We start from the raw sequence: 23,042 nt of genomic DNA on the forward strand, positions 1-23,042 counted from the left end.
GTATTTGAACTTCTTCATCCTAAAAATAATACATACAAATATTAGAAGGAAGAAAATGCATATCGTTTCTGTATATGAGAAGATTTGTTTTGGGCATGCAAGGTGTTTTACTCAACGAAATCAGTTATTTTGGGATTCCACAATACGCATAGGTACCGCTTATCGAAAATGGCTTCGTTATTCCCACTATACACCGTCTAAGAGAAAATGATGACGTCATCAAAGGTGACAGCACCATCTCGCAAACAGCAGATTCCATTCTTTCACGAGCCATTTCGATAACCATAATGTGTGGGATACATTACTTTTCTTATATCAGTGTCTTTCTTTGCATTATCTGTTCCGAAAGAAGGTTACGAGATAATCCAGTAACTGGAAGCGATATTATTTCGGTAGTTTATAGCATTTGTTACCGGTTGTAGAGTACGAGTTTGATTAATTTCATAGAGCTGCGATTCTTAGAGAACGGGAAATATCATAGGTCCTGTGAAAAAATATGCAAGCTTCTAAATTTATAATTAAATTTTTTTTGACTCAGATGAGGAAGATTTGCATGAATTCGAAATTAAATTAATTTTCGATTAAATTTTTTAACTTTTCAAAGAATTTAAAAATGTAAATTAAAATAAATAAATTTACTTTGTTATATTTAAGTAATTTTGAAATATACTTGAAGACTATACAAGATTTATCTTAAGCAGTCTGCTAGAATTACAGTTAAAAATTGCACTTGATTTTGGTTTTACCTTACAGTAGCAGAAGTGTACCTGCCAAATAAAAACAGCACACGATGTGCCAAAAAGCAGGCTTATATAATAATTTCTTTAAATATATATTCTCAAACAGTAGGTTTTATAAAATTATACATTAATGCGCATGTAATGTTCTGACGAAAATATTTCGTTTGATAACATAGAAATACATTGCATGATTTTTTGAAGTTAAATGCAAATTATAATTTCGGTTTTTAAATAAATTTTAAATCTATGAAATGTCTTTTTTAAAATATGACTATTCACCTTAGAAAGCAAATATTTCACAGATTGTTCATAACTGGTTAAACAGGTCGAGAAAAATTCAAAAAATTCTGAATAGCTAATAACACTGAAAAACACCAAGCAGAGATGTTGAAAAATACTATCTCTCTATCGATGTTGCATTGTTTTGGATAAAAAATGATTTTTTTAAATATATTTCTCGTTTTGAGTACCGTCAGTAATGTCAAAACGCATAACGCATTTTATAATATAAACTCTTTATACGTATATTTTTCATCAGAATAAACACTAGTTTTTGCTATAGTATTTATTATTAAGCACAACAATTAAGCCTTCGGAATAAATCAGTAGACCCGCTGCATAGAATTACAAATGCATTCAATTAAATGACAAATTTTAGTGTTTTTATGAAAAATGTGTTTGAAAAAATTATGCAGAAGTTATAGAGTTTTACATTTTCCATAGCCTAAACTCCTCACTGGAGAATTCAAACAGTGTGACATTTTGAACAATTACATGAAACTGCGTTATTCAAATCCATAGTTTATACATTTCAGAAGTTCATAAATTACTTAAGACGAAATAAGTTATAGGAGCGATTCTTTATAGTTTATCAATATACTTTTTATTTTAAAATTAAAATCTAAACAGTTCGCTTTAGAAATGTCGTTTTATAAAATAAAGAATTTGTTCTAAGTATTTGTTGCTTAAATCTGTTCATTAAGCAGAAACAGATTTAATATAGCAAAGTTTTCTTTCTTATAATTTGCAAACAATAATAAACGTTTTATAAATACCGCGTAAAAATTACTCCGTAATATAATTTTTGTGTGTTTACAAGACTATGAAAATAACTATCATTTACATGATGAAAAACGTTAATATCCACCATCTGGGAATTATTTTATTTCTTTGAGCGTAAAACGCTAAATTAATTTAATTCTAAATTTTGCTTCAACTCTGTTTTAGAGGAAAATATATTTATTAATTTAATGCAAATAATTTTCGAAATAAGAGAAGCGTATAAAATTAACTTTTACTTACGTAAAGGAAGACATTAATATCAAGCATCAAACAAAGCTGACAAAGTATATTAATTAAAAAACAAACTAATTTAATGTTATTTTAAGTTCCAAATCTGTTTTAGCAGCTTGTAAGGCTTAATTTCCTAAATCGTTATTTTAATTTAAATTACTTTTCCGCCAAGCTTCATTTTATTTCCCTGCCAAAATGTAAATTTCCAGAGCGCGATATTTAAATTAGGCTGAATGAAGGAAGTATTTTTAAAGGAAGATTTTGGAGGATGAAATCAGAGCATGCTTTGGCTGCTTGAAGGCTACGTCACTAATTTTGATCCTCTAGCAATTAGAATTCTATGACGATGAGTTATTCTTGCCATTAAGCTTGTTTACGCCGACTTCAGTCAGATACAGTTTGTGTGCTAGTAAAATTATAAAGCCGTTAATCTATACTTCATTAATTTTATGTTTATCCATTATCTTTGGTTTAAGCCCAAAGTGTTGGCTCCTGTAAGAACGGGTTGGTTCTGTCGGTTAAACTTTGTTTAAATTAATAAAAATGTTCTTTACCTGTCTCTGTGATATTTAAAAGTACAGAGGAAAGACACTAGCTGTATTTTAGAGGTCTGGTCTAATCGTACGTTCCCGAAGAAGACCAGATACTTTATGCTACTCTGTAATTATTTGATTAACAAGTAATAATCCACTAAGTACTAATAATTAACATAAAGCTTCTAATTATAACGTCAGTCACATAATTCAACAAGAATCTTGCACGCAAGGCAGTAAGTGGAACATGAAAATAACTGAAGTACTAAAAGAAAAACTAAAATTTGGTAGGTTATAGTTTTCAAAATATATTTAGAAATCCTGGGATTCTAAAAAAAATGAAAATATATTTTTTATCTTGACTTACCAGAGTAGCTCTAACATATCGCCGTAATTCATCGCCAATAACTTCCATGATATCGTAGGAGGTTATAGATGGAGGATCATTTTTCCTCGCCAAGAGTGCTAACCGAGAACCGTGTGGTACTGAAAAATTCAACCTGACGAAAGAAGCTTCTGGGTGGCTGAAAAATGTATTCCATGATTCTTGTGGTTGGAGAGTTCTAGAATCTTCTACGCCTGGTGGTAATTCTTCATATTCAGAAACATCTCGCGGGACAACCACACACACTGGCTGAGGAGTGATCACACGGCCCACATCTGAAATATTAAAATACCAGATATTATGCAATATTTGTTGGAAGATCATGAGTTAATCGACAGGAGAAAAATTAAATGAATCTTAGTAAGAACAGAATGTGAATTTTTTTACACAGAATTAAATTTTTGCTTGTCGGTACTTTGGAAAGACAGTTTAAACAATGTTTTGAAACCAATGTCTAAAAAACGATTTCTAAAACAATATAAAAATTGATTCCAGCAAGCCATACACAAACTTTCGAAAACTACAGCTATAAGGTTTATAAAATACTTATATTAATGCAAATGCAATACTTTGTATTTAAACGAAATAAAAAAGCATGAAATGTGCATGAGCAAATAAAATCATGCTACATATTTCAAGATTTTACATATTCTAATATCTTACAAAAGAATTTGCTATAAAGTAGTCACTAACTGGCTGCATTGAGATAAATATTAATTCGTAGTATTATATTTCGTACGTGTACAATTGATTACGGCAAACACACAAGGTCTGTATGCTTAAGCAGGAATATGTCTTTATGGAGGATGTAGAAGGGAAATTGGTTCATTTCAATACATTTTCATTTTTCTGGGATATGTGAACGAGAATCAAATGTATGCCTCTTCCCATTTTTTTTCTCTTGCCATGAAATATTTTTTCCTAAAACTATATTTAATTACTGATAATTAATAAAATTATATTATCAGTAATAATCACTTTAATATTATCAGGAATATCTAAACATTAGTTTTACATCAACACCCATGCATATATGCTTGTAATAAATGTCTTAGACTAAATTTGCGAAGATTATATATAATTATAATTACTGTAAAGCAACTAAGCTTATTTTTTATCTATGAGTTCACTTGCGATGGATCATAATTCATAGTTTCTGGTACATACTATGACAAAGCGACAATGTATAAAGTTACGTAGGGAGAAAACCCTTGCATTATTCCTCCTTACTATGTGCTTTCGAGATGTGTGTTAGTGCTACGCTCAATTAAAAAACATTGGAAAGCCTGGGACTCCGTCGCCATGCCTAATGGTGACAAATTAGCGTCCACCACCGTTTTGGTTCAGGCGCCAGTCTATTAGGTTTTTTATTTCGGGGCAGGAGCCGTGAAAAATTTGAATTCCTTGTCGAGATTCGAACTCCTGAATTTACGATTACTAATCCGATGATGTATTTTAGTTACACCACGTAGTAATTTGGTAATGAGAGAGGAAACGTAATAAATGTTGTTTGATATTTAGAGACCAAATTAAAATAGCGATAAGATTTCGTATCAAAGACTACAAATACTATGCCCCGAAAAAATAAATTTAAAAATAAATCTTCGATAGATAATGTCAGGTTTCATTTAAGTACAGTTCGGAGCTTTTGCAAAAATTATCCAGAATTTTTTTCAGTCGATTAATTGAATTTCTTTGAAGCCTGTCAAACTTGGGGAAAATGTATAGTTAATAACGTCGCCTCCAGTTCATTTTTTCAAAACTTTTACTACCATTTTTGCAAATACAAATATATTAGCATTCACTTTTGTTTCTATTTACTTCAACAGATTGCGATACATCTCTTTTCCATTTTTTTCACTAATTGATTTCCGTACTATAATTTGGTTGTTTGCTGCTTCCCCTTTACAAAATGGTTTTTGAAGGAAATAATGTCATATCGGCCTCGAAAGAATGGTTTGTTTCATTCACTGACTGAATGATTCAGCGGTTAATTTTTATCATTATTTATTAAAAGATAAGCAGCAAAATTTTCTTTTTTCTCAGAAAGTTAAACATTACAGATTAAAAAACGTCCTTTAAGGAAAATTAGGAAAATATGAGGAGAACTGTAAATGTAAAAACGTAAAGGATAAAGATTGTAAATGATATATTATGGTAATTACGACTGAAATATCAAAAAAAAATATTTATCTTTAGAAGAAAGAGCCTCTAAGTGAGATACTAAGAAAACAGTGTTAGAAATAACGGAAAATACAGACATAAATGTTTAAGAAATGAAAACTCTAAATGATGTACGAAAGAAATACAAAAGTTATACATAAAGTAAAATATATATTCTATGTTTCAACTCGTATTTCCTTCTAGAGTTTATGGCAATAAAAGAATTATCTGTCAATAAAATACTTCTAAGGAAATTTCTCTAACTGAATAAAATTCCCGAATGAATTGCGTTAGATTTATTCTGTATTATTTCTAAGGTAGCAAACACTCGTGAATCATACAGTAGGAGTCATAGCGATGAATTCACAGCTTTAAAAGTAAAAGAGAGCGAATCGTTGACATAACCATTTGCATTGCAACAAATAGATAGAAATAAAGAAAAGATGAAGAAATTGCACTACAGTCTGGAAGTTGCATTCGGCACAATCAGCGCTTGATTCATTGCAAATCTTCAGGAAACTAAATTAGCAGAGTCCCGTCTATCTATTAACGTTCTCTTCACAAAAGGCACTAGCTCAAAGAAAAATTATTTCTATCTTCGAGCGAGCCCTTTTTCACTTAGCATAATGAGAGGCACTCTCAGAATCCATCTTCTTCCTTCCATTAGCCGTGCCATCGAAGGATAATACATAGCGAAAAGTGTCAGATTAATAGGATTATCGACTCCATTTCAAGCTGATTGTGTTTTGTCACACTTCACGTTTTCTCGAAAATTCGCACTTTTCTGTTCGGCGTCTTTAAGCCTTTCCGAATGAGTTGCAAGATTAAAACTTACAGAGGATAAGTTGACGGGAGGAGATTGAGTAAAAATGCGATTGTTTATGCAAATTTAGCTCTGAAAGGTTGAAAGGCTTAGTCTTCTCATCCTCCTTCGAGATGGAATTTGAGCGTACCAGGAAGTTTTACGGCTCAAGTGAATGTTATTTTGCGCAGTATCAAATTTATTGTACCTGTTGGAGTTAGCTAGAATGAATGAAAAGACTGCTTAGGCACTTAAAGCATTAGTCACAATGTTAGTATAATATTTCTTTTTATTGCAAACTGGTGAAATAACATAAAGGCTTTACTAATTCCTTTATCGCATTTCGTTAAATCTTATAAAGCAAAGCAAACAATTATTTCTTTTACCAAAAAAGACTTAAGGAAAGCATGAAGTTCATAAATCTTGATTAAATTGTTGTAAATAAAACGCGATTAATGATGTCTTTTAACTCTTTTGATTTGATGAAATCGCATGTCTTTTAATACGATTTAGGAAATCCGAAATGATATCGTCTTGCTTTTCCAAAATGGCAATCTATTGTATGGTGTTCAGGTACATGAATTCAAGAGCGGATTCAAAACATTTCTCTTTACAAAGAACTTACATGACAAAGAACACACAGCTAACTTCGGAAGTTCATTAGATAGTTCTTTAGCATGATGTTTCAGCTATCACACTGCTTCAGGCATTCCATGTATAAGATTTTTGTTATCCGAACTTCTTTCAAGGTGTTAAGCATATAGGTTGACTCCTTATTTCAATTTTTTAACAGAAGTAAATAAAGCCACTATTCGTTTATTGAGAATTACCCCTTTTAGCACTAAATAAAAAGTGTAACATTAAAAAAGACATGCTTTTGACAAGTAAATCACTAAACATATGCAAGTTAATGCAAGGGCTAGCTTGGTATGGCCTGAAGCGGGACTGTTGCAGTTCTTTAGATCATTTCAATTCCAGAATAAAACCAGAAAATCTTATCACATTTGTTTCTTCTTTATTTCCTTAGTGTGAAAATTAGCATTACTACCTTCTCGAAATTACATACTTATTAACTCTTTGATTCTAAAGATACATTGCTGGAAGAACAAAACGTATGTCCCGCATAATTAAAATCGGATATATGGATATCGCACAATCAATATGTCATTTGCGCTTGTCGATGATGAAAATTTAACAAAACGAATTTATAGATGAAATATTAGATATTCCTAATCTTCAACGTTGATTATAGAACTGCAAAACATTGATGACTTCGAGTGATTTAAAGCTGAGAAAGAGCAGATTATCTCCAATATTATTCTTTGATGGGTTATTAAAATTATAACTTTAGAAGGAACAAAATTCGGCATTTTTTCTTACAGTTCTTTACTTATAATTTTCACACAGTTTGTGTGCTGAAAGATTTTTCATGCAAGTAATTTATAAAGACTAAAAACATTTTATTACTGCAAAAACGTTATGGTACTGTAGATCCATAATCTAGAAACCGTACGAAAATTTAATTCCACTACAATTTTCACTTTTAATTAATACGAATAGTATTACGAGTCGGCTACATGCCCATACTCATGACTGTCTGTGTTTTTTGTTTTAAAAAAATATGTTTATCAATATGTTTCTCAATAATCTGCATAGAAATGCTGGTGTCACTTAATCTCATCATCAGTAACCTTTTACGAAGCGGTATTTTACTCATATTTTACTTTTAATTACATTGCAAATGCAAACATTTCGATCTTCCATGTGTGTATGATTTTTGACAGCTTGTCTGTGCAATCCCTGAATGCTTTCAAGCTTCCGTATGTGTACGATACCTGAATATTATCATCAGATTTAAAATGCATTATCTCTCTCAGATTTTGTAGATTTTGTCTCTCGATTTTTGACATTTAAAAATGATAAAGCATTGACCTTTGTGTGATTTCAAACATTTTTGTAATTATCAGTGTATTTCTGCTTACAACGGTAAAAAACATTCTGAATAAGAACTTCTGTGGACACGGTATATACCAGATAGTATACTCAGATATACATTTATTTATTTTGTTTCTGACTTTTCTTAAAATACTGAATCTATTCTTTATAGAAAGAATGATTTTAAGTTTGTATATTTACCATTTGTTTTACTATATTGCAGGTACTATATTATAATACATTTAAATAGTAAGTCATTGATTTTATGTAGTTAACAACCAATTTGAAGACTTTAAAAGCTTCCTCTCATAAAAATTTATATCTAAGTTATTAAATTGGAATTCTATTAGACGAACTAAAACAAAGATAACAAATTTATATTTCAAAAACATTTAATTTCTCTCTGTAGGATTTGTAGATCATATCCTAGTAAATTAAGAAGCAAAAATATTATTAGAAAATATATAGATTGCACGCTTGATTTCGTAGACTCGTGAAAACTTTCACAAAATATTAATTATTTCAAAGATGTGCTGATACTATCGATATCATGACCGACATGTACATGAAACGAATAGCAAAGACACATTCGGGTTACATTTACCACTTGCGTACATACATTTTCATTTATAATTTGCTCAAATTTATATCCACTAGCTGCTCAGAGGGTTAATTACGTCATAGAAATTTACCATATTTTTCTTAAGCAGAGCTTTGCTGTGGTATCTTTCGTAAACTAGCTTGGCATAACAATTAATTGTTATCTTTCATTCATACGTGAAGAAATTTTTAACTCTTCCAGTTTTTTAAAAAAACTGTATGATAAAGCACATGGAAGCTCAAGAAAAATTTAAAGTAAAAATTATATGAGAAATGCAGAGCCTGTAAAAATGTGAATATGTACAGTTTTTCTTAGTTTGATCTCCCAAAACACCGATATAAGCAATTTAAATTTTACAGAATAATAGTAGTGACAAGGAAAGGCTTGCAGGTGATAGCAATGGAAAAGATGCCTGAGCAATGCCTGAGTCGTGGATAGTGAGAATGGCATATAGGAGAGTAGAATGTACAAGAAAGAAAATAAGAGATCATCTGCAGCCTCTCTGGATTGAGTCAGTGGTTAACAATACTAACTGCTGTATCACTGGGTTCGGGCTCGAATCTCGAAGAAAACATGGATATTTGTAAGCAAGCGTACAGTGTCTAGGTGGTATAAAAGATACGAGATGAACGAGACAACTGTTGTAAAAATTGGTGGTATAGCAAGAGGAGTGAAAGATCCTCAGATCCGACTCCTCCGGGCTGTTTGCCATCAAAATTGGATCAGAACTCCATAATTAGCACGGCGGGTCTCTGCTCCTACAATTAGCTGTAAAATTGTTGTGTTCTGTTCATTTTTTCTCTTTTTTCAGATCAATAAGTGTAGGTTTTCTGCATCTGCACACTTCAGTGATAAGGCAGGGCTAGAGCAATAGATCCCGTTGAGTTAAAACGTCTGAAATATGAGGGTTTAATTGACTGCTCAGGCAAACAAATTCATAAAATTATACGCTTTTTCGTATTCAATGAAAGGAATCTGAAGGGCTATACTACAGTGATTTACTTTTTCACAAACAAATAAAGAAATCCAATACATTTCATGTAATCATTGCGTAAAATTAAAAACTGGACCATATTTTATGCTTTGACTCTTTTATTTATTTATATACTTTTATTTATCCATTCCTCTATTTATTTACTTTTGTAACACATAAAATCATACTGTCATTTATTTTATTTACTGCAGGAGGTACTAATGTATAAATGAGAGTGAAGTTTCAAACTAATGAAGTGTAAAAGTGAGCTGCTGTTGTAAAATGGAATATACCCAAGTTATTTTATGCAGCTATTTGTTGCAAGACCTTCAAAAATATTACTTAAAATACATTATCATTTGTAGGTTGCATTTAACAATTATAAAATAATTGGCTTTATTCCAACGCAACAAATACAATTACATCGAGCAGCAAATACATTTTATCTCTTTGGGACCACTAGCGGTTAGACCTCCACATTTCCACCTGATTATGTTTACTGAAACGAAATTTCTATTACTTTTAGGGCACCTAACAATTATCTGCCCTTATCGGCTTAGAACAGTTAAGCAAATCTTAATGAAGTAAAACAACCTAATGCAAGATCATTTGTGAAGTCGATAAATGGAGCGTTTCATTGTAACCATTACTTTACTGTTTCAGTGCTGAAGTTTGTTCGAACACCTTTGTGATTTGTGTTAATCAAAGAATTAAAATACAGTTGTTTACAGTACAATGAAAAGAAAAACACTTTCTAGTACAAAACAGCTTCAATTATCTGCACTCTTGATATTCGAATTTTTATCCTGGTTTATTCAGCTTGCTCTTGATTTATTTATATGTCATTAGAGTTTTTTATTTCAGTAATTAAAAAAATAATAAAACCAGTATTATAAACCGGTGGCGGCCCACTTCCCGCAAGTGGCATTTTATTACTTATTTCGTGCTTCACCCTTAGGTACAGCACAGAAAGGGAGGGATGCCCCTTGGAGGTCTTTTTAAGAAACTGGCTCGTGTCCACGTTACACATGGCGAAAACTACGAAACTGCTCATGCAGACAGCCAAATGCTCATGCTGGAATTCGAACTTCGGACCGAACTACCAGTGTTCAGCGGCTTTCACCGCTCGGCAGTTGGTGGATTTGTGGATTTGCAAGCACTTTTGCATTGCCGTTGAATACATACATTTCGTGTAAATTAATTAGCAATATTATCAAGAGAATTTGAAAAGAATTTCTACAAACTCGGATGATCTAGACTCCAGTTTTATATTTGTCTTATTACTAAATACGAACGTGCGTAGAATGTAAAACGAACTGTCACGAAATCTACAAACACAGCTAATTAATTTACACATCTTATTCAAAAATTTGAAGATGCAAATTTGTTTATGTTTATTCGTGCTTGTCAAAAGACAAATAACCTAAGTTCCGAATTTTTGAAAAAAATAATCGCTTTGTTTGGAGCGCATTTACATGTAAACAACTTCTTTTCCCGCTGCTGAAAATTAATAAATCTAGAAAGAAACCGGAACTGCTGATGAGTATCTGCAATTCGTGATGAAGGTACATTCTAGTATTTTTCCTCCCAGGTTATAAATGCTTTATCAAAATCTAAATGCCATGATGTGTTGTAGTTGAACATTGTAATAAAAAATGTTGTACTATTTCGTGTTAGCCCACCAGCGGCCGAGCGGTAAAGTCGCTGAGCACTGGTAGTTCAGTCCGAGGTTCGAATCCCGCGAACGGGCTGGCTGCATGGGTGTTTTCGTGGTTTTCCCCATGTGTAACGTGTATACGAGCCAGTTTCCCTTAGAAAGTCCTCCACGAAAGGCATCCCTCCCCTTTGGCAGATAGCCCTAGTTTGCTTTGCCGTAATTAAATACACCACACACCTATTTCGTGTTAACCGATATATCGTCTTAAGCGTTTTCGCGTTAAACGTATTTCACTGTATATAATAAATAAAGGAAAGCGTAAAGTTGGCACTATTTATACTCAAATTTTTTTCTTCTTGAGTAGTTTTCGTAATTTGTTTATTTTAAATAAAATATAAATTAATATATCAGAATAAATTTAAATAAAGATCAGACTAAAAATTTAATATTAAGCTGTCAGTACGTTTTAATTACAAAGGTAAACAAGGAACATTTCTTGCAGATACCACACTTTACATTTCAGAGAGAAAATACTTGTAAATTAATTTTTTTTTCGTGTCAATATTATTATCGTTTACGGACGCTTTTAGAATTGTGCATTAAAAATATATGATGACTTCGCTGTACAACCTATTAAGTTATGCACACTTTTTGCTGCACTTCATTTAAACCTATTTCCTCTAATTAATCTAACTTGTATAAACAATTTTCGAGACAGATGAAAATGACATAAAAAAATGCAAATTTTGAAATTAAATATCACAGTAATTTTTTTTTGTACAGCAATCAAATTTCTTACAATTTTATTTTTTCATCACGAGTACGCAACGTCCTCAAATATAAGTGCAGGAACCGCATTGAAATTTAGATTTAATTTTTTGTCAATTGTTTTTTAAATCTCACATTGCCAAAGCAAGAAAGTTTCTGTCACTTAAAATACTTTTGTAGAAAAACTCTAAAAGAAGGTGAATCTAGAAACTATGATTACGACCAACGAATGCTGAAATAAAGGCCCTGTAAGGAATTTTGCCCTGGGTAAGGGGTATCGGTATATATGTATATATACGTTTGGTATTGCTATTGTAGTTATAGCAGCCCCACGTATAAATTTTCAACGTTCTACTGATAATAGTTTCTGAGTTATGAGAGATACATATATAAATACACACTTACGTACAGATGACACGGAAACCTCCCTTCTTAATAAATTTTAAATCCATTTTATAATCCGTTTGAGGGAAAAAAAATAAATAGTTCTTTCTTCTGTGGGTACCTACAGATGTCACGTGAAAACTCTTCCAAATGGATCCGAAAACATTCAAAATGGACTTTCCGCTCAAAAATGATTTCCGATATTTTCGCAATTAAAAAAGCTTCCTTCGTAAAAGGAAGTACAAATTTTAATTTAGTTAAAAATTTAATTTAGTTTTTTTTTGTTAAAAATTTTATTTTGTTCATAAAGTACTCTGATCCTTCAGCTGCTTTCAAATTTTGAATAAAGGCAGTTTGGGGCTACGGCAATAAATGAAAAACAAATATCAACATATATTAGATTCATAATTTTACCTGAATAAAAATATGTTGTTATAATTCTAAATAAATAGCAATAAGTTTCAAATTTTTACACTTAAATTATTTGTTTAGTTTCAGTTTAGAAAAAAGAAATGAAGACGGGATTATATTTTAATTTCAGAATCTATGTCACTTTTGGCAAGCCCAAACAGTCCACAGACGTTGATCACTACTAAGAGGTGGTCACTTTATTAATGGAGGTACCTAATAGGTGGGCCACTTTTGTCTCCTATGAGGGGGCGGGGCGGACAAATACAACCATGACTTCTTCGGCATTCGAAACCAGGCTCTTTGGTATCGCAGTTGGCTTCCTTAACCATTATGCCATCTGGGCAGCGAATCTATGTAACTAAAAAGTATTATCTGTGTTTCACAGCTGAAAGTGAAATGTGTTTTGCATTATGCAAATGAAAAATACTTTCATTTTTAAAGTTAACAAAAACATATAAATACGTAAATAGGGAATTCATATTATAATGATGAACTTTCACTTTGTATTTTAAGTGAAATAAGGAATATTCCTGTTTCACTGCAAAATCTTTATTAAAATATCATATGTTCAATGAGAAGCAAATTTTATTTCTTTGGCATGACAACATATATGTGTTGTCATAAAAATAGTTCAATAAACTCTAAAAGAAGGTGGAAGAGAGAGTACCAATTACCAGGATATATACCTTTTTTAAATATATGAATGGATATCTAGTTCGAATGCCTGAAGTGCTTCTTCAGTCATACAAACAAACGTGTCTGATCAAGATAAATTTATTAATGAATATTCTATCTAATTAAAATACTTTGAAAAGATGTAGTGACATGAATGAAAAGTTCAATAACGTTTCCATTTGCTTCAACTCAACAAAGCTTCTTTGAGTTATTTCTGCATTTTTCCTACGTTAATAAGCCTCTCAAAGAATGATGGGGTGGAAGTCATACAGAAAAGCAGCTCAGATGACTTATAAATATAATTATGTTCTGTAGAAATATTTATTTTCCTTTGGAACGCGTACATTAATTTTTAATTTTTCTTTTACAGTATCAAAATATTTCTATTCCTTCTTTTCTTTACCGTAGTTTTAATGGAGAAATAATTTGCCTGCCGTTTCTTGTATTTCTTATATAGTTAAAACCTAACTGAATGCAAACTTTTAAAAAGGAACTTAATTTCTTAATAATAATTGACTTTGGATTTTTCTCTATAATTGCGATACAATATTTTGTTAAATGCTAGTTCATAATTTCATCTATAAGTATAGTGTTGTTAATGCATAGCAATTAAGACGATAACTAATTAGAAACGTGGTTAAATGAAAGTACTTGTCTTTAGCTATTATAATTATATTGCATTCTTCTTTTGTAGATAGATGAAAGACAGGTACAAAAGAAACATAAATCCAGTTACTAGTAATTTCTAGGAATTGTAAATGGAGCTTTACTAGATTTCTTTTTGACAGATTCGGAGTTTATAAATTACAGTTTCACATGTCTTCATTTCTTCTTTGGGCTTCCTTTAAAACATATGAAAAACCTAAAATCCACTTATAACCTCATGAAATTTATTCTACACCTGACGTTGTCCAGGCTTTACGTAGAGCGAAGAAACTTCATTTAGAGAGATGGGGATAGTTTTCCCAAATCTTAGTGTACAGTAATTTTCCCACTATTTTCCTTCAAGCTGAATTGGCAAAATTTACCAAGCCCGAATAAATCCGTAAAACAACGGAAAACTAATACGGCACCATGTAACTGTTTTAGTAAGAACTGGTATTTGTTTTGATATCGGTTGCCCGTTTTTTTTTTTTTTTTTTTTTTTTTTTTTTTTTTTTTTTTTGGAAATGAGCTTTTCAAAATTCAATTTTCCTATCTCAAAGAAATTCAATTAACCTTTTCAAAATTAAGTTTTGCTGATTTCTGCACCGTTTCCGAAATATTAGCGAAAAACTTATAAAGAGGACTCTTAAATCCTTCTTTAAAGGTTTTACACTGTTCTGCAGAGTTCGATAATGTTCTAAAGAGTAAACGAACATGTTGCCATCTAACGGTTTTAATAAAAACTCTTACAGGGAAGGTAATAACGGGGACGTGAAAATAAGACGGATGAAAAGATTTCAAAATTGAAACAGAAATATTAATCTTTATTAATTTTTTCTAAAAAAATGACAAATTCTTTGCTTAATATATATGGTTATCACTGATAGCGAGAACGCAACATCGGCGACGTGAACCTGAGCTGAGCATCGTGAATAAAATGTTCTAAGCTAAGTGCCTTGAATGTGGACCTTGTTATTAGTACGTAAATTAACCTTTGTCACTTTAGAATTTTCCACGCTGTGATGGTATATAATTTCGTTTGGTTCATGTCCGTGGTTGGAAGCCATCAATAGCAGCGCACTCACTCACCTTATGCAGGAATAAACTAAAGATGTACATGAATTATACACATAAAAATAAATAAATAATCCTGCACTCTTCTTTATAGATGATTTTACTGATCCCAGGCGATGTAACTTCATGGATCTATATAGTAACTAATAATAATTGAAATGAATCTGGATTTACTGCTTTTAAATAAAGGCATAATAAATGGGTTTTGCAACAGAATACATTGATACTATTACTCTTTCTAAATTATAGAAAACTGTGGCAGCTGAGATCAGGAATGGTACATCGATAAAAGGCAAACAAATGCTTCCAATAAGTGTTCTCTGAGTCGGTAACCAATAACAGGACTTCTGTCGAAGATCATGAACACTGTATGAACATTCAACGTTACGGTTACTTCTATTACCAAATCGTCCTCTACTCATTGTATTTTTCCTAATAGATGTTACAGGCATTAAAACTACCCATTTTGTGGTGTAATTAAAATAAGTTTGTAAATGAAATCTGGAGTCCTCAATAAAAAAAAAGCATTTTTTATTGATATAGGGTCCAAAAAGTTAAGGTCTTTTAAATACCACTTTTAGGTGTTCCGCAATTAATGCTACATATAAATCCTGCATTAAAGCTCTAACTCGTAAGTAGTTAGGTACCTTTTTTGGATTGTCGACTGACTTCTCTAGCTTTGAGGAAAGTTCTTCGTGTCTAAAATGCATGGTAGCGCGTTTGCAGCTCTAGTTGTAAATCTCCTATCCGCTTATTCTGTATTTCATAAAAAGGTTGAATTCTTGACCTTGCTTGATGATTTTATTTCTCTTACTAATGAAAGAAATCCATTTTCATAGGAACTAAATAACTGGTACAAAACATAAATATAAATAGCTTCATTTATGTAGATGCATGTATTAATAGTGGAGTATGCATGCCTTGCCAACTCATTAAATAGGCACGTGCACAACAGTTCGTTTCTACCATCGGAAAATCTGTACGCAAATGTCTGATATTATACAAGCTGTTTACGTTTTGCTTTGCGTGGTTGATGGACCTTTAAATACCAGTGTAGTCTGAATTGTGCAACTTTATGTTTCGTTTCAATTTTGAATTTACCTTCAGAAAAGAAAGCTATTACTTTATTCCAACAAAAATTAAGAATATTTAGAGCTGTTTATTATTTTTATATTACTTTAGCTTAGTATGAGGAAGTACTAATTATACACTCTTAGGGAAAGAAAAAAAAAAAAAACCTCGCACCACACCGCACCAAGAAGATATAAAGAAAATTGGATACAAATTCATATGCATACAGGTTTTGACGGAAAATGCAAATTTTACATTTTGGCAGCCAATGAATGAACGGTTGTCGCTACAGCGCAACTGGCAGGATATTTAAGAGGAGGAATTACGATTCCACGTCATAAATTCTTTACAAATTTCATTTCGTGTACTCTGGTAGACAGTAACTATGCCTCGCATACAGGTGCGCCAACGATATGCGCAGATGTCAGAATTTGAGAGAGGTCGAGAGGTTGGGCTCAAAGAAGCCGGTTGGTCTTATCGGCGACATTTTAGATGCATCATTATCATCGACTGTACGTGCTACTAAAGCTTCAGTGACCGCAAGGATTATTCACAGACAACCAACTCACAGGAAGGGGGATGAGGTCACGGCGCCCCTTGCGCCGACTACCATTGACCTCTGTACAACGTCAAGACCGTTTGCAGTGCAGTCACCTCATTCGCACTGGAATGTCACTGACTGGAGTAGAATAGTCTTGAGTGATGAGTCCCGCTTTGAACTGAGACCCGATGACCAGCGAAGGCGAGTCTGGAGAAGCCCGGACAGCGGTGTGAAACCAACCTGACTGTCTTCCGGCAGACAGGCCGACAACCAGGAGTGATGGTCTGGGGTTCCATTTCATTTCATAGTAGGATCCCTTTGGTTGTCATCCGTCGCAACCTTACAGGACAGCGGTACGTCGACGAAGTTCTAAGGCCCGTTGTGCTGCCCTTCATGTCACGCCACCCTGGGCTTACATTTCAGAAAGATAATGCACGCCAGCTGGACAGAATTTGGCACGATATCCCTCAGGAGGACATCCGCAACCTCTATCAATCGATGCCAAGCCGAATAACTGCTTGCATAACGGCCAGAGGTGGACAAACGCGTTACTTTGTAAAGCTCTATCACTTCAATAAATCATCTAAATTTTCTTAAACTGTAATCATTTGTTTTTCTGTACATGTACATCACTTCTACTGATTTTCGTCCCATTCGAATAACTCTTTCTGAGTGCGCGTTTTTTTTTTTTTTTTTTCTCTTCTAAGAGTGTATTTCGTTTCAGATAAACAAACAGCTGTAAAAAACTATATCCTTCAGTTTAAAACTTTCCAGTTTTGTAATGCAAAATTTGACTTTTCTAATGTGTTATTGTTGCCTGGCAACATCACACTTTTTGGCCAGCACTTCTTTCTAGACGACCACTAAACTTTCCATGCAACATAGGCAGACGGCTGGCGTACTTCAAGGAAAAAAGACATTTTCGGGGCTAACGCGTACCTATACTACAGGATCTGTATTAATCAACTACAGTGGGACTTTCGAACTTGACGGGAAATTGATGCTCACGGAGTTACTGACGTTTCAAATAACGGTTGACGTGAACTTAATTATAAAATCTGTTAATTACTAAAATTGGAGTTATTTTTGTTTTATGTTTGTGTAAAGTAAACATTATAATTAAATAATCATCTGACGACAGTGGTCAATAACGACTTTACTCCGAGGAAGATCTGTTAACGAATTAGTGAAGTCCAAAGACGTAAGATGTTTGCCATTAATTAAACAGTGCATGCATCTGTAATTTGTCTATGAATCCTTCCGTTAAAATGTTTTACTAAGTAAGAAGGTATTAATTCATTGCGGCTGTTAAATAGATCTTTAAATCCCATATATAAATACTATATAAATTATCGTTATTAGACTGAAGGTAAGTCATATTTATTGGAATGACAAAAGTCTTACATTTCCGGTTAAAATTCTTAATAAAATATTGAAAACAAGGCAATTTAATAAGAAAGAATAAATGCAAAATGACATTTTTCGTTTCATCTCTGCTGCGCACTTCTGTGCATATACTATGTACTAAACTGCACTCAAGATAGAATTCAGTTTTCGAATTAGTCTACTAAAAGCATTTTACTTTTAACAGAAAATTTAAAAAAAAAAAAAAAAATTCTTAATGCTATAAATATCAAAATTTCAAAGGAAGCTATTTGTTAGATTTTATTAGAAATGACATGTTATTTATGAGCGGATTCTTTGAGAAGAGGAAAATTAGATATTTCGTTACTTCTTCGCGTTCCGCTCTGTAACGTCTGGTACAGTTTAAGCTGCTTCTTATTTGAATATTTTAAGAACAGAGGATAAAAAAGTATCTTACTCTATATCAAAGCAGTTGCTTTCAATGCGATTATAAATTTATGCTCACTTTGCAAGGCACTTAAAAGAAATAAGAGATAACGTTACAAACGGAAGAATAAATATTTAATAAGTATAAAAGTCAAATTCAAAATAAACTGAACATAGACATAGCATTTCAGTTTATTTTTTCAAAGCACTATATGAGTTTCAAATTATTTAAAAGTTACATCGCATTTTAAAAGAAAATATATTCAGGAAAACTGCGAAAAAATAAAGAATAGGTGTTAAGAGCTACTTGGATTTGCTTTATGGGAATGATTTAAATATACGCAGAAGGAAGTTATGCGTAATTTGTTTACGCTGCAGTGTGTAAAATTAAAATAGAATAAAGTTTTTGTTTTTCAGCGCATTCCGAATAATATGAAACGGCATTTAAAATATTAAACAAAATATTAAAATATGAAACAAAATGTCATATGCCTAATAGTGCAATTAAAATAAAGTTTCATGTATCTTAAATAGAAATAATCTTACTTAATTTAACTACATTCTATTAAAAATATATCTTGCTATGAGACTTGCTATAAGACTTGCTAAGCTAATAGATCTTGCTAAGCCGACAGAATAAATTACACGTAAATGTTTTTTCAGGAATTGTATTTGTAAACACGTCAATTTATCTATTCAGATTTCTGAAAAGTCGCTGAACTTTGGTGGATCGACCTGGGTTCGATTTTATGCGAATAGGCTAATTGTGGGGGGGGGGCGTTTTCGTGTTTTTCTCTTTGAACAACGTGGAAATGAACTATTTTTCCTTAAAAATTCCTTCACGAACGCCTTCCTCTCTTTAGGCAGATAGTCCTAGCTTACATAACTATAATTAAATAAACCGATCTAAACTATGATCATAGAGAAATCAATCGCAGTTATTTTTGAGTACTTTTTAAGCTGATAAATTTCAATTTTACGGTATTTCCTTACTTATTATTTCGAAGATTAATGTTTTTTTTTTTTTTTTTTGAAAAGGAAAGTAGACATTTAAAAGGAGGCCGTTCTTTAGCAAATAGTGTGTACTATTTGCTAAAGGATGAAGAAGAAACATACGTTATCTTTTGTTCCTCCATCTAGGTTGAATCCGAGACAAAAATAATAATGCTCGAAGTTTTACTGTCCCAGTTATTTAAATCATTCTGCCAGCCATATTAAAAGGGGACTCATACACCTTCAAACCCATAAGATGTTCGAATAGGTGACTGTTGCAAGAATTGGGATAACTTATTTATTTTAAAAGCAATTACTACCAACTTTTTACAGCTGACTACATAATATAGCTGCTTTCTGAAATAGTAATCAGAGAGTTTGTGTTGCCACAAATAGTTTTATAATTTAATCCGCTTTGTGACAACATTTTTCGTCATGTTTCCAACTTGCGCGCACAGTTTAAAGCATTCTGTTTCATAATTTAATTCCATATTTAATACATAGCTTTTATAACATTTGGAAATTACTTTGAACCTAAAATTCTAAACATTTCAAGTCAAATTTTTATTTGATTTGAGTTGAGTTTATAAAATGTATTTTATTAACAAAATTTGTAATGTTTTTGTCCATAAAATTTTTCACCATTAAAATATTCATCAGATTGTTGGTTCAGTTAGAAAATAGTGCCCATATAAAGAATTCCATCCAATTTCAAGTATGTACCATTAGCCATTTTTAAAATATCATGCGCGCAAGGTTGAAACATGGCGAAATATTTTGTCACAAAGACGATTAAATTACAAAAATATTTGTGGCAACACAAACTTTCTGGTTACTAGTTTCCAAAGAAGCTATGTTATGCAGTCAGCTGTAAAAAGTTGGAAGTAATTGCTTTTAAAATAAATAAAATATCCCAATTCTTGCAACAGTCACATATTCGAAGATCATGAGGGGTTTAAGGTCTACGAGTCCCCTTAAAATAAATGAACTGCGTTGTATGAATTATAATGGCTCTAGAATACATACTTTTACTGTATGTTTTTATGAAAAAGGCAGAATTAGATGAAAAACGAAATTGAATTATTTTTAAATATAGAATGCTTATACAAACTTGTAGAATTAACTACTTGGAGATTTTGAAAGAAGGATCAGAAGTTAAATAATGAAGCAAAAAGTAGCGGATATTGTTATAAGAACTCAAGAAATTTTAGCATATTTACCTTTAGTTAGTAAAGATAAAGGAGTTCCGGTAGCTCCACCTTGAGATCGTCCATCTTCAACTACTATACACGGAGTGTTGCCATCCACACCATCTCTTATTCCACCTACAGCTAAGAAATAATAATAATAATAATTTAACATTATATGAGTTTAATATTTAACAACATTTTTAGCTCATAGTTTTTTCTCTTGGTTTTAAATGGAAACTTGTGCCTTGATGGTTAGTTGTGCTAGCGTACATCGCAGTAGCAAGTCTGCACACAATTTTTGCTTCTCCAAAAACTTAACTACAGTGCTGCTTCTCAAAATCTTTGCCGGTAATATAAACTGAAGATTAATTAATATTTTGCAATTTTATATCTCTTATATAATTTAATTTACAATAAATTAAAAAAAAACATATATTTTCTAGTAAAAGAAATATGCATTGAAAATAGAGCACGAAATGGAATTGATAAAATTAACTTGATCGATTAATCGATTTTGCAGTAACGTAACTTATATAATAATGTAGTGATTTACGTATACAGCTTCCGCAGAGCTATTACCTGACGTTTCTGTGGCGAGTTCCTGGGTCTTGAACTCGTTCCTTGGGATTATTTCCTGCTATTTGCTATGCAAAATCTTTCAGTTGTAAGTTGGGGGATATCAGTTGGCTTAATGCTTTTGTACTGTAAAATACATGTGATCGCTTTAAATAGGGCATGTACTTTTAAAAGGTATTTACGGTTATGGAGTTTGACTTTTCTTGCAAGCATACTCCAGAACTCTTAATAGACGTACTGCGAATTAAGTGCTGTGTCTGATGTAACAACAGAATGGTTTAAAAAGGTCTAATAAGCCTTTTTTATTAGAACTTGAATATAAATGCACTTCTTATGCTTAATAAAATAAACCACCACTTGCCGTAATGTAACTAAATAACAATCAAATTTAAATTTAAATACACACTTATATTTAACCCTAAGTTGGTTTTAAACAAAATGTTAATGTTAGTTTGAAACAAAATGTTATATATTCAGCTAAACTCTAAGCGACGTGTCTATTTAAGTGTTGGCAGTAAATAACACATGATCGAATAATTACAAACTTACAAGAGGTCGCAGAACGTGGCCTCGAGAGACAGAAACACGCTCTGCATTACAATCCTCAAACCTTAGTTTAAATACTTTCTAACTCAATTTACATTCTGGTGAGGAGATTGAAAGGAGAACTTATAGCAAATATCTGAATCACAGTAATAGGTTAGTTTCAAATAATAACCGTACACGGTTTTAAAATAATACTCTGGATACTAGGCAGAGCACTGCACTAATGAAACAGTGCTGTCAGTATGTTTAGAACATGCAGTATTGCATTTATATTTAATATATTTAATATTTAATATATTTAATATAATTTATATTTATATTTAATATATTTAATATAATGTCTTGGAAACATTCTCGCATTAATAAATTTCCGATATCTAAAAATGCATGCCATTTTGTAACAAAATGTTATATATTCAATCTGTGTCCTGAATATTTTGTACATAACCTTTTTTCAAAGGCATGAAACGAAAATTCATGAATTTTGACAAAATGCCCTTTCTGAATATAGATTAATTTTATATCTTCATGTACATTCCCTTTTCTTATTATATATATTTTAAATTTATTCTATATATTTTATTTTTTGATTAGTTTTTGCAAAAATTGCATTATATTTCTTATATTTCGTAATTTTCTAATGTTTATTTCAATTACTTTGAGTTCTATTTCATAATGCCAATTTTCAATGTTTAATTTTTTACAAATAGTTTTGAATTAAAATGCATAAACACGAGGGTGTCGGGGGACAATTACTCAAGTAATTTATCAATTTTACTGCATAAATTGCTTTTCACTCAAAATTGAATTAGCGAAAATGCTTAATCAGAATGAGTTCCTTGGTAATCTGCATTGGTTCTTGATCCCTTCAATTCACGGAAATATTTGGCCTAACTTAAATTGCCAGTTTGGCATCGCCTTATTACTTGAGTAAAGGACGAAACACCTTCATATTTATTTCTTAATTATTGTTCATTGAAAGGGAGTTGGTTTGTTCCCCTTGAAAAGTCAACTAATTTCCGGTCAATGGCAATGATTACTTGCTTTTGATTTAATTACTTGCTTTTAATTTAATTCCTTTTTACAAATGGAATTTTGTTATTCATGATTTAATTCAAGTCCCCGTTATACTTTTTTAACAATTTACATTCAAGTTACTTTAAAACAATTTTCGGAATTAAATTTATTAACTATGGTGTGAAGTTCCTTCCCCTGATGAAAGAGGAAGAACGGAAGTGACTTACCCCGGAAAAACCGGTCGAGGCAGGCTGGTGGGGGGAAGAAAGACTGGAAGG

At 31.8% G+C, this 23,042-nt stretch overlaps 1 protein-coding gene across 2 annotated transcripts in view; it reads right to left on the reverse strand.

The window, feature by feature from the left end:
* Positions 1-23,042, reverse strand: part of LOC118183119 (teneurin-a-like) — a 1,514,249-nt gene that overhangs the window by 617,035 nt on the left and 874,172 nt on the right. For both annotated transcript variants that reach the window (XM_085820731.1, XM_085820730.1), the window contains exons 9-10: positions 20,656-20,766; positions 2,934-3,226 (exon numbers count right to left, since the gene is read on the reverse strand). In XM_085820731.1, coding sequence (XP_085676857.1) covers positions 2,934-3,226; positions 20,656-20,766 — 404 coding nt within the window. The remainder of the gene's footprint in view (positions 1-2,933; positions 3,227-20,655; positions 20,767-23,042) is intronic.

Source organism: Stegodyphus dumicola, chromosome 7 (genome assembly GCF_044657685.1).
Source record: "Stegodyphus dumicola isolate Sdum_Otavi_A_Nest chromosome 7, ASM4465768v1".
NCBI classification, from domain to species: Eukaryota; Metazoa; Arthropoda; class Arachnida; order Araneae; family Eresidae; genus Stegodyphus; species Stegodyphus dumicola.